General features: G+C 41.9%; 1 protein-coding gene across 1 annotated transcript in view; it reads right to left on the bottom strand.

The window, feature by feature from the left end:
* RYR3 (ryanodine receptor 3) overlaps positions 1 to 12,604 on the bottom strand; it is a 607,531-nt gene that overhangs the window by 423,367 nt on the left and 171,560 nt on the right. Inside the window, 2 exon segments of the mRNA XM_030559417.1 lie at positions 3,105 to 3,240; positions 6,799 to 6,964. Coding sequence (XP_030415277.1) covers positions 3,105 to 3,240; positions 6,799 to 6,964 — 302 coding nt within the window.

Here is a 12,604-nt window from a genome sequence, read left to right as displayed (position 1 = left end):
TCCATCCTGCTCCTATTTTGTTAGGGGATGTACATACCAAAGTGAAATGTTTGAAACATGACATCTTTTAAATGATGAATACACTCTTAAAACAATTTATCTCAGACTCTTAATGTTGTGCATCAGTTGCGGTTTGTTAGTGGTCTATTTGATAAAGCAGAATTCTGGTAATAGTGGTACTTAGAAAACAATATTTGCTATATCCGAACACACTATTAGTCCATCAACTGAAATATTTTTATCTCAAACCCTATATAACCCTCTTCCGTAATCCCACTGTATAATGGGACCCATGGGAGAGGTTCCATGGAAAAGAGATTATGCCTGGGCTGTACAATCTTCTCCAGAGAATCTATCTGGGGACAGACATTAGACACTGTGCATACCCCTCCTTAGGCCCACACCCAGCCTACTCAATCCTCCCCACGACCCACCTGGTTTCCCTCTGCCCCCAGTACAGACCCTATACTTGTGGAGAAGCCCATGTAGGGTCCAGATGGGAGGGCATTTAAAATATCATGGAAGCATTTCACGTATTCTTCCACTTGGGAAGGTGGAAATCTGCATACTATGGTCTACTCCATTATTAGTTATACAAACTACCACCCTCCTTAAATTCAGCTATTAACTACAGCACATGATCAAGGGGCCTGTACACTTCTAAAGTTGTCCCCAAATATCTCCAGGAGGGAAAAGACCATGCAACTGCAGGACAGGATCAAGTCCAGGTGAAATAAGTGACTTTTAGCTCCACCTCCTGAGCTAAAGGTGCTATAGAATGGATAATTATTGTTCAGCAGCACAGAACATGCATTGTTTTCTGAATGTAACTGAAATTAACTAACCCGCTCATAGAACAGCTCACTAATCTGCAAACACACCATCAAGCAAAGAAAAAATAGCCATACTAATTATTGGTCCACTGAAGCCAAGTATCAAAGATTTTTATTATAAGGTGGATAATTGATATACATTTTTGTTACTTATTACAGTAGAATAGATGAAGACTGCAAGTATTCTTTTTTTAAGAAATAAAATTTCATACTAGTTTTCAGGGGGAGAGGCAGATGTACAGCAGTCCCACAGAACTACAAAGAATTTGGGGTCGCTCTTTTCTTCTCTGATTTCTTCCTATTCTCTTTTCTAATTTGTGATATTATGGCTGAATGAAAAGTAGAAAATCCTTACCCTACTGAAGTCAATAGGAAGTTTGCCACTGACTTCACTGGGATCCATACACTTCCACTCCAGCATGAATTTTCTCTTCCCCCAAACTCCATCTGTTCTTTGTTTTCCTGTGCTCTAAATCTTTGGCACAAGCTTACTCATCATTCTGCACCAGAGCTAGATTTGTTTGTCAAAATGAAATAAAAATGCATCTAAAAGTACACTATACGACAAGTCCCTTCTTCTAAAACTCCTTTGTATTTCATTTTCATGTGTCTTAATAGCAAAGTTTAGGGCATCCTGTTATTCTTGTTCCCTCTGATAGGACCCTGTATAGTATGTCCTTGGGTATGCATCCATCTTCCAACCTACTCAGATAGTCCAGTCAGTGCAGTCGTCTTTGCTTGAGCAGACATTATAAACAAGAAGTTGGCAGCATTATCTCCCGCAAATTGTAACTAAACTTGTTTGTCTGAGTGATTGGCTGAAGTAAGACTGAATGAACTTGTAGGTGCGAAAGTTTTACATTGTTTTAGTTTTGAATTTAGTTTTTTTTGTACATAATTCTACATAAGTTCAACTTTCATGATAGAGATTGCAGTACAATACCTGTATCAGGTGAACTGAAAAATACTATTTCTTTTGTTTTTACAGTGCAAATATTTGTAATAAAAATAAATATAAAGTGAGCACTGTACACTTTGTAGTCTGTGTTGTAATAGAAATCAATATATTGTTTAACAGTGTGATTAATGGTGCAATTAATCACAATTTTTTTATTTGCTTGACAGCCCTAGAAAAAACTAAACACCACACCTAGAAAAATAGAAAAACTTGTGATGCAACACTCAGTGCTTGTGTGGTTTATTTATAAAATGTGTTTATGGTGTCCATATAAGAGTGAACTTTTTTTTTCTTCAGGAAAATAAGAGAGAATATTCTCATATGTAAGATAAAGATGGGCCTTTACCAATATCCAGGATCTAAAAACCATTGCACTTTGAGGAAGTGTGTTTCTGATTCCAAACCTTATGGTTTAAACCAACCTTTAGCAAACAGACCACAGAGTCTGTCCATGCTTCCAGAACTAAACCACCCATTTGCCAACAAGTCAGATCTCTCTCTCTCCAGAATATTAGCTTGCTCACTAGTTAACAAACTCTTATAAAAGGGATTGTGCTGGCATCCTTTCATCTGTGCAAGATGGTGGGAATTTCATCCAATAATGTAGATGATTTGCAATGTCCCATGTGACTGAATAGTCTGATCCAAGATTTGCATGATCTTTGGCAGTTGCTGCAAACGTATGTATCTTGGTTGGGAGCTGCTTGCTTCCGATGTACTCTTTTCTCTTCAGGCTAGCCGGCGTAGAAAGAAATTTACACGACAGATGCTCTAACGATTCATACGTCCCTTCATGCTTCAACCATCATTCTAGAGGACATGTGTCCATGCTGATGATAGTTTCTACTTGACAACAATCCAAAGCAGTGCCGACCGACGCATGTTCATTTTCATTATCCGAGTCAGATGCCACCAGCAGAAGGTTGATTTTCTTTCTTGGTGGTTTGGGTTCTGTAGTTTCTGCAACTGAGTGTTGCTCTTTTAAGACTTCTGAAAGCATGCTCCACATCTGGTCCCTCTCAGATTTTGGACAGCACTTCAGATTCTTAAAATCTTGGGTTGAGTGCATTAGCTATTTTTAAAAATCTCACATTGGTACCTTCTTTGCGTTTTGTCAAATCTGCTGTGAAAGTGTTCTTAAAATGAACATGTGCTGGGTCATCACCCGAAACTGCTATAACATGAAATAAACGGCAGAATGCAGGTAAAACAAATAATGTAGTTCACATGGCAGCATATATCCAACATAAAAGTCTTTTTTCAAGGGATGGGAAAAAAGTTCTTACAGTACAATGGACTGCTTGAGAACTTACCTAGCAATTTGTAAAGGAGATTCAGAATTTCCTTCCATGCTGTTCCACTTTCCTCCCTTGCAACTCCCGCAAAATGAGCTGCACTGTTGTAGACGTTTAAGCGATCAATGCAGTTCAAAACTAGTGCCAGCATTCCCTAAAAAAGGACATAATATGGAGGAAAATATTTGCATATGCCAAAAAATATTCCTTTACATTTTAACACAATTTCTGAGCCACATGCTTAAAAGCCAATATTGTTTTAAACAAATAGAGAACTATTGTGCTTGAAATTAGAGTTTTTTGAACATGTATTCTTCTGTAAATATCTCTTTTGAGGATAATTCAGCTTTTTTTGTTTGTTGGTTTGCCCATTAGAGTTTAATCTGAATGCTGTACACATTAAGGAATAAAGAGCACGACAATCTTACAAAGGCCTTCTTAACATTTTCTGTTAATAGAATCCGACTCCCAAAGAAACTGCTCTAGAAGCAGAACTTTCCTTTTTTATATATGAAATAAACTAATTCAAGTCAGTAGCATAGCTAGCAGGGTGCAGGTGAAACAGCCACTTCCCCTCAGCACATTTTCAAAAAGCGGCGCCTGCTGGGCCAGCGCTGGCAGCAGCACGGCCGGAGGAGCCATGGGCGGAGGTGCGGCAGGCGTGGCTGGAGAAGCGAGGGGGTCGGCTCCTCGGCCATCGCGCTCCACACTCAGCGTGGCCCCAACATCGCCGCAGCCACCTCCTGTGGCGACTCAGGGCTAGGAGGCCAAGCGCTCCCTGTCCCTTGCTAATGCGGCGGGAGGCAAAAGGGCCCCTGTACCTTTAAGGCTGCCTGGCTGGTGAGCCCCACGTGGAGCGCACCGAGCACCTGGAGCAGGCCGGGGACAGGCAGCAGTGCAGGATGGAAGGTGGGCGATGTGGGTCTGGTGCCCTGCACTGGGGAGTCCAGGCAAGGGGCTCCCCGCGGCCAGGCCCACAGGGCAAGGGCGTAGGCCGCACTGTCTGGATGGGGGACCCTGGCGCGGCGCAGGAGTCTGGAGCCCAGAGTGGGGGGGATGGAACCCCACGGGTGGGGCCGGGTGGTGCAGCTGGAGGGGGAACCTCTGCAGAGTGTGCTGGGCAGGAGAGACTCTCCCGAGACTGCAGGGGGTCGGACCCCGGGGTTAATCTGGGGGGGGAACGGAATGTGTCAAAAGCTTTACAGAAAAGTCAAAATATATCACATTTACTGCTTCCCCCTTTCCCACTAGACCGGTTACCTTGTCAAAGGAGGAAATTAGGTTGGTTTAGCATGATTTGTTCTTGACAAATCCATGTTGGCTATTACTTACCAGCTTTTAATCCTTTAGCTTTGAATAAATTGATCGTTTAATAATTTATTCAGATATGTTTCTGAAAATGGAAGTTAGGCTGACTGGTCAATAACACCCTAACATAGATGCTGGAACCAGAGGTGCTGAGGTTGCGGCCTTACCCCCGAACTTAAAGTAGTAATAACAACCCAAATACATGGTTTCTGCCTTCAATACCTTCACTATAAAAATTGTTCCAGCACCACTACGCCCTACTTCCTCCTTTCCCCCTGTTTTGAAGATTGGTACTCTGTTTCCTCTTCTCCCATCATTAAGGACCTCACCTGTCCTCCATGAGTTCTTGAAATTAATCACTGAAAGTTAAGATACTGCTTCCGCTAGTAACTTGGGTGAATTTCATCAGATCCCGTCTATATGAATATATCTAACTTATCCAAATATCGTTTAACCTGTCCATTCCTTATTTTGTCATGAGGTCCTTCCCTCTTGTTAATATTAACTGTGTTAAGCATCTGGTCATAATTAATCTTTTTAATGAAGACTGAAGCAATAAAAAGATTAAACACGTCAGCCTTCTCCGTCTCATCTGTTTTTTGCTCTCTTTCCCCATTAAGTACAGAATCTATACTTTCTTTCATTTTTCTCTTGCTTATAAAGTATTAAAGAGCCTCTTTTTATTGCCTTTTATGTCCCTTGTAGTTGTAACTCATTTTCATTACTTTATAATAATCATAGAATATCAGGGTTGGAAGGAACCTCAGGAGGTCATTTAGTTCAACCTCTGCTCAAAGTAGGACCAATCCCCAACTAAATCATCCCAGCCAGAGCTTTGTCAAGCATGACCTTAAAAACCTCTAAGGAAGGAGAGTCCATTGCAACTTGAGACCATTACTCCTTGTTTTGTCATCTAGTACCACTGAGAACAGTCTAGAACAGGCTCCCACTGGCTGTGGTTCACCATCCTAGGCCAATGGGGGCTGCGGGAACTGGCACAGGCCGAGGGATGTGCTGGCTGCCACTTCCCACTGCTACCATTGGCCTGGAGTGGCAAACCACCGCAAGCGGGAGCCGCAATCGGCCGAACCTGCGGATGTGGCAGGTAGACAGACTAGACTGGCCTGCCAGGGTGCTTACCCCGTAAACCCACATGCCAAACGTTGCCAATCCCTCATCTAGATCCATCCTCTTTGGAACCCCTTTTCAGGTAGTTGAAATTCCCCCTCATTCTTCTCTTCTGCAGACTAAACAATCCAAGTTCCCTCAGCCTTTCCCTATAAATCATGCTGACGGTGCAGTCCACACCATCCTCTAGATCATTAATGAAGATATTGAACAAAACCAGCCCCAGGAGCGACCCTTGGGACACTCCGCTTGATACCAGCTGCCAACTAGACATGAAGCCATTGATCACTACCCGTTGAGACGGATGATCTAGCCAGCTATCTATCCACTTTATAGTCCATTCATCCAGCCCATACTTCTTTAACTTGCTGGCAAGAATACAGTGGGAGACTAGTATCAGGGGGTAGCCATGTTAGTCTGGATCTGTAAAAAGCAACAAAAGAGTCCCACAAAAGCTTATGCTCCAATACATCTGTTGGTCTATAAGGTGCCACAGGACTTTTGTAGGAGACTGTATCAAAATCTTTGCTAAAGTCAAGGAATAAAATGTTCACTGCTTTCCCCTCATACACAGAGCCAATTATCTCGTCAGAGAATGCAATTAGGTTAGTCTGGCATGACTTGCCCTTGATCAGGAACAGTCAGCATGGATTCACCACTTCCCTCTTCTCTTAGTGCTTCAGAATTGATTCCTTGAGGACTTGCTCCATGATTTTTCCAGGGACTGAGGTGAGGCTGACTGGTCTGTAGTTCCCCGGATCCTCCTCCTTCCCTTTTTAAAGATGGGCCTAATATAGCTAGAATTAAGTAATGTATCCCCTTTTGTAAAATTGGGATTCCTCTGCAGTATAAAGCTCATGTTTCTAACCCTTGGGGGTTGGCAAGCTATCAGACCTTAAACTCATTATTGGTCCAAGACTTAACATACGCCATCTTGGGCCTCTAGTGTAATTGAGAGGGTGGGGAGAGAGAATAAGTCACTTTTTTGTGTCAGTATGATTTCGTTAATAATGACACTTGTTTGAAGATGCTCAGAAGAGTAAAATATTAGACTAAATACAATTGGACATCTATTAGTAAACAACGACCAGGTGAGGCAGTCAAAGGTGCATGCTAACAGCAATGTAGCATATGATTTTACAATTTACTACATATACCCACAACAAATACATGTATACAAATCCCAGTGTTCATGCCTCTGGAAGACTAACATTTTGCTTTCCTATTAATGCTAGTTATAGGATATGCTGACGCAATCTAATAATCCCCCCCTCACCTCTTCTTTGAATAAATTTTGTCTGTTTTTGAGTGAGCGAAGTTTGTTTTGCTTATCTTCATGTTCCAGTTCTTCTTCTGGAGGCTGGAAGTAAGTAATCAGGTCTTGGAGGGTCTCAAGTACCTCCTCAATCGGCAGGGCGATGGGTGCTGCTGTTCTGTTTCCACTAATAATTGAGAAAGAGAAATTGACAGTATTAACCTTGTTATACAATTTAAGTACAATATTAATATAGCAACCTATTAGCCTTTTGATATCTAAAGCAGTTCCCTTTATACATATGACCAGGAATGGCTAGAAATAAAATACTTGCTACATGTGCCCCAAGTGTAACATTAGGCAGCAATTAACCTGATTTGTCAGTAACTCATACAACTATTTATTCAGTGAACAAACAAGCCTGCTGAAGCTGGATCATGATATTCAGGGAAGTCCTATGGCCTGTGGTATACAGGAAGTGAGAGTAAATTATCACAATTATCTTTTCCGGCCTTAAAATCTATGAATGTTAGTTCCTACATATGTGTAACACAAAGGAGAAGAAAAAAAATGAAAAAGAGAACAGACAAAGTGAGTAAATAAGATAAGTGGGAAAGCAACAATATAAAGAAAACTGCTATTTATTAATTTTGTAATGGATTCTTTACTAGATTGCTCCCATTAAACTGGGATGTAACAAATAGATCAATAGTGGTACAAGGATAGCTGCATATTGCCATACAGTTTCGTATTTTTGCAAAAAAATTAAAGAAACATATCTTTAGAAGAGTGTGAAGAAGGGATCAAGTTATATGCAATGTTATATGCGGGGGCTGGAGGCAAGAAGAAGGAAAGAGAAGTAAAAAACACTGCCACTCAGTCTCTCCTCACTCAAATTTGAGTCATCATCACATTTTCCAAGGAGATGATTGTTTCACTTACAATCAGGCAAATACAACGATAAAACATAGTACTTCCACAGTAGAGCTGATTGGAAAGAAAATTCCTCTTCACAGGAAATTTTAATGAAAATGCAAACCATTTCTTTTTCATCAAAACTGACAGAAAAACACACAGACTCTCCAAGACAACGTTCAGTTAAAAGGAAAAATCCTCAATTTTCTATCAAACAGTTTTGATAGAAAATTGTTGACCAGACCTACTATACACATCGTAAAGCAGCTGTGGCTATTTTTACAACATCTCTTAGAAAAAGAGGAGAGGAGAAAGAGACAGCAATATTTTCAGTAATGTTGTTTAGGTCAGAGAGATTGATATTTTCCAGCTCTATTACTATGGTTTTTCCCCTCCTTTTGCCGTACAGTTCCCTTGTAAAACTGAATATACTGAACCAGGAGCAAAGGAAATACGCTGTTCCAAATAAATGAAGTATGCTCTTTCAAATGTGCTTTGGTTATTGTTAGAGATGGGCCTGAATAAAAATCCACTAACTTAACATGCCCCAAGCTGAGAGAAGTTCAGATCCGGATATAGAGCCAAAGGTAAAAGCTTTAAGACCATCTCTAGGAATGTTTGTATTGTCAATTTCCATCTTTGCATTACTTCTCTATGCTACCTCCAGATTCTTCAAAATAGCATACCAAGATTCTTAATTTCACTCTATTCTTACACATTTCCCCATAGTCATTAGGAATTAATGCAGACAGAGTCTGAATTTCCCTTTCACCCTAGAAATCACCTCGACAGAACACATGAGAGACAGAAGTAGATCAGCAAAAGGAAGACTGTATTTTCAGTTCCTTTAAGATATACATGTTACTGCTTATTAAAGCATTTTATTCTCGAAGGCTGGTAATACAACAATCAATTTACTCAAAAGAGGGAAAAAGAACAAGAGAAAAAGCAGAAGTTGCATACTGAATTCACTATGCAACATACCAAAAATATGCCTCCTGATTTTAAAAATATTTAGATATATGGCATAGCTGAAAACATTATAGTAATTTCTATCTTCCAAAAGGGTAACTTCATCTATGCACATGCTCTGCTTCTGTATCTGAACTCCAAACTATGATTGGAATAGACAGTTCAGAATTATTCCATTTAAAGTTTCAACCTTTATTGGGCAACTAAAGTCTTATAATACTAATCTAACTTGATAACTGACAGCAATTATTCTAAACAATACTGTAGACCATAATAAACCAGCTAGTGACACCATAGTTGATCAGATCTTTTTTGGCAATATATACTTTTTTTTAAAACCTGATCTCAGACAGCTGAAAAACTTGGGCTAAGTATTCATTTGCATGAATAATGTAAAGGTAAGTTAAACGTTTTTCATTGAGAAAAGTATCTACTTTGTAGCTACAGTTGATTAAATACCAGCTTAAATAGTTACTTCTGAGATAGCAAAAATGGAGAATGTGACAAATCTGACATCTACTCTGGCTGAATTTGCCAGTTTTGTTCATTGAGGTCCAAGATTTTTGTTTATTTATTTATTTTTGGTAAGGTGGAGACCCTGTCTGCAACCTACAAATTTAGATGCTTGGTCTTCATGACTGGTAAAATCTAGCAGAAGGGAATTTTGTTCTAATGTTGCCTGAGATTAATATCTCTTTGGGAAAGGAAAATATTACCTTCTCTCACATGTGTGGTACAGCAGTTAGGCCAACTACTGCCCCTTTTTTTAAAACAACCCTTCATGAAGAAAGTTATGGAGAAGGTTGTGATAGGAACATTCTGGTGTTATGTGAAGATCTCCAATTTCCTTGAGTGCTTTCACATGGGTTTTCAATACAGTTATGGTGCACAGACAACACAATCTCCTCAGTTGGTGCTTTCTTAAAACTGTCATCAACCACTGAAGCCACAAGGTTTTGTAGACTTTTCTAATGTCATGACAAGGTTAGATTAGGGCAAAACTTTAGTGGTTTCGTTCTTTCTCTCAGAGAGAATCAAATGGTAGTGATGACTCATCTACCCAGAGGGCAGTTGTCTTGTCCTGGTGTCTAGACAAGATCAGAACACCGATGAGACTCAATCCTAAAATGGAGGGATGCTGGCTGGGTAGGAGAAGCATCTTGACACCATGTCAGAGATGATGGTGTTAACATTATTACTTTGATAGCAATACATTAGGTTTTGTTAGTTACTTGCACAGTTTTGGGATGAATGTGGATCCCTGTCCATTCCTCAATTCACAGCTAATATCAGGATCAGCCTGATGTGCTTATTTCCCCCACACACACCACCACCACCAATTTCCTGTTGGTTAAATTGCTACACATGCTTTTCTCTGAAGGAGACATAAATAAAATTATCAACACATACTTGAGATATCCAGGCTGAAATGATCTGTGCATAGCAGACACTTGAAGAAAAAATGGTTACCTACCTTTTTGTAACTGTTGTTCTTCAAGTTTTGCTCATGTTCATTCTATTCTAGGTGTGTGCATGCCTACATGCAGAGTCATCAGAGATTTTTGCCTTAGTGGTATCTGTAGGGTCAGCTGTGATGCCCTCTTGAGCGCCATGCTCGTGTACTGGTATATTAGGTGCTGCCGGCCCTACGCCATCTTAGTTCTTTCTTGCCAGCAACTCCAACAGAAGAGCAGGAGGGTGGGCAATGGAATGGACATGAGCAACACCTCTCAAAGAACAAGTTATGAAAAGGTAGGTAACCATTTTTTTCTCAGAGTGCTTGCTCACGTTGATTCCATTCTAGGTGATTCACAAGCAGTATCCTTGGAGTGGGCTCGGAGTTCATGGTCTTGTGGCTTGCAACACTGCTCTACCAAAGCCAGCATCATCCGAAGCCTGCTGGGTACATGCATAATGGGATATGAACATGTGGATGGACGACCTGATGGCTGTCCTGCAGATATGCTGGATCAGCACTTGGACTAGGAAAGCTGCCAAAGAGGCGTGCACCCTGGTTGAATGGGCAGTTCCAATTGCTGGAGGGGGCAACTTTTGCCTGATCGTAGCAGCAGCAAATACAGGCAGTGATCCAAGAAGAAATTATTTGAGCAGACACTAGATAACCTTTCATTCTATTGAACAATGTGATGAACAATTGTGTTGACTTGTGGAATGGCTTAGTCCTTTCAGTGTAGAAGACTAGAGCCCTCTTAACATCTAGAGAATACAACCTATGCTCCTCCTCCAATTCATGTGACTTTGGGGAAAAGACAAGTAAGTATATGTCCTGGCCCATATGAAATTGTTTGACCACCTTGGGCAGGAACACCGGGTGCGGCTGCAACTGGACTTTGTCCTTGTAGAAGACCATATAGGGCAGTTCCAAGGGAAGTGCCATAATCTCAGAGACCCTGTGGGCAGATGTTATTGCAACCAAGAACGCGACTTTCCAGGAGAGGAGGAGGAGGGAGCAGGATGCTAGAGCTCGGAGAGGGACCCATGAGTTGCGACAGCACTAGATTCAGATCCCACGGAGGGATAGGATGCCGGACTTGAGGGTAGAGACATTCCAGTCCTTTGACGAGCCTGACCATCACCGCCTGAGTGAAAACCAACCTGTCCTGACGCAGAGGATAGAAGGCTGAAACAGCAGCCAAGTGGACCTTAATAGATGAAAGGGACAGGCCTTGGACTTTGAGATGCAGAAGGTAGTCTAGGATTAACTGCAGAGAGGCCTGCTCAGGCTGAATACCTTTATTTGAGGTCCAATATGTGAACTGCTTCCATTTGACCAGGTAGGTTACTCTGGTGGAGGGCGTTCTACTGTTGTACAGGACCTGTTGGACATTGGGCAAGCACTCCTGCTCCTCCGCATTTAACCATGAGGCAGTCAAGTTGCGAGGTGCAGAGTCACCAGGTTTGGAAGTGGAAGACTGTGATTTTGGGACAGCAGGTCTGGCTGGAGCAGTAGCTGTAACGGAGCAGCCACCAAGAGGTCCTCCAGCAGCATGTCAATCCAGTGCTGGCATGGCCAAGCTGGCACTATGAGGATAACCTTTGCCCCATCCTGCTTGATCTTCATGAGGACTCTGTGAATTAACGGCACTGGAGGGAAGGTATACAGAAGGACCCACAACCAAAGGGAGAAGAAAAGCATCCAAAAGGGAGCCTTTGTCAATCTCCAGAATCAAGCAGAAAACATGGCATTTCCTATTCTGCCTGGACACAAATAGGTCCACCCAGGAAGTCCTCCACCCCTGGAGGATAATGCTGACCATTTCTGTGGAGTGACCATTTGTGGCGAAATAAGAAGGTCCTACAGAGGTGATCTGCCAAAGTGTTCCTAGTCCCAGGGAGGTGTGTGGCTATGAGGTGGATGGCCCGCTGAACGGAGAAGTCTTCACAAAGCTGACAATCTGGCTCTGCCTTGCCTGTTGATATAGAAAACAGCCGCCATGTTGTCCATCAGGACCTGGACCATCCTGTTCTTCATGTGAGGTAGGAAGGTTTGGCAAGCCAAGCGTACCACTCTGTGTAGGGAGCGATCGTGACTTGACCAACAACCTTGCATGCTGAGATTGAGATGCCACCACACATGATCCCCGGACCAGACCTTTATTAGCTAGTCATTGAGGTACTGGTAAATTTGAACACCTTAACCCCGCAGGTAAGTGGCCACTGGCACTATGCACTTTGTGAACACCCTTGGGGCTGACGAGAGACCAAACGGCAGTGCCATGAATAGGAAATGACACTGACCCAACACAAAAGGAGGTATCATTGTGTTCTGGAAAAACTGAAATATGGAAATATGCATCCTTCAAGTTGAGGGTGGCCAGGGAAACCATGTGGAACTTCAACTTTCTGAGGTGTTTGTTGAGGCGTGTCAGATCCAAGACAAGTCCGAGGCCTCCTTTCACTTTCAGAATTAGAAAAAAAA

Source organism: Gopherus evgoodei, chromosome 4 (genome assembly GCF_007399415.2).
Source record: "Gopherus evgoodei ecotype Sinaloan lineage chromosome 4, rGopEvg1_v1.p, whole genome shotgun sequence".
Classification (NCBI taxonomy): domain Eukaryota; kingdom Metazoa; phylum Chordata; order Testudines; family Testudinidae; genus Gopherus; species Gopherus evgoodei.
The sequence above is the reverse complement of the archived record's forward strand: the minus strand, read 5'-3'. Positions and strand labels throughout refer to the sequence as shown.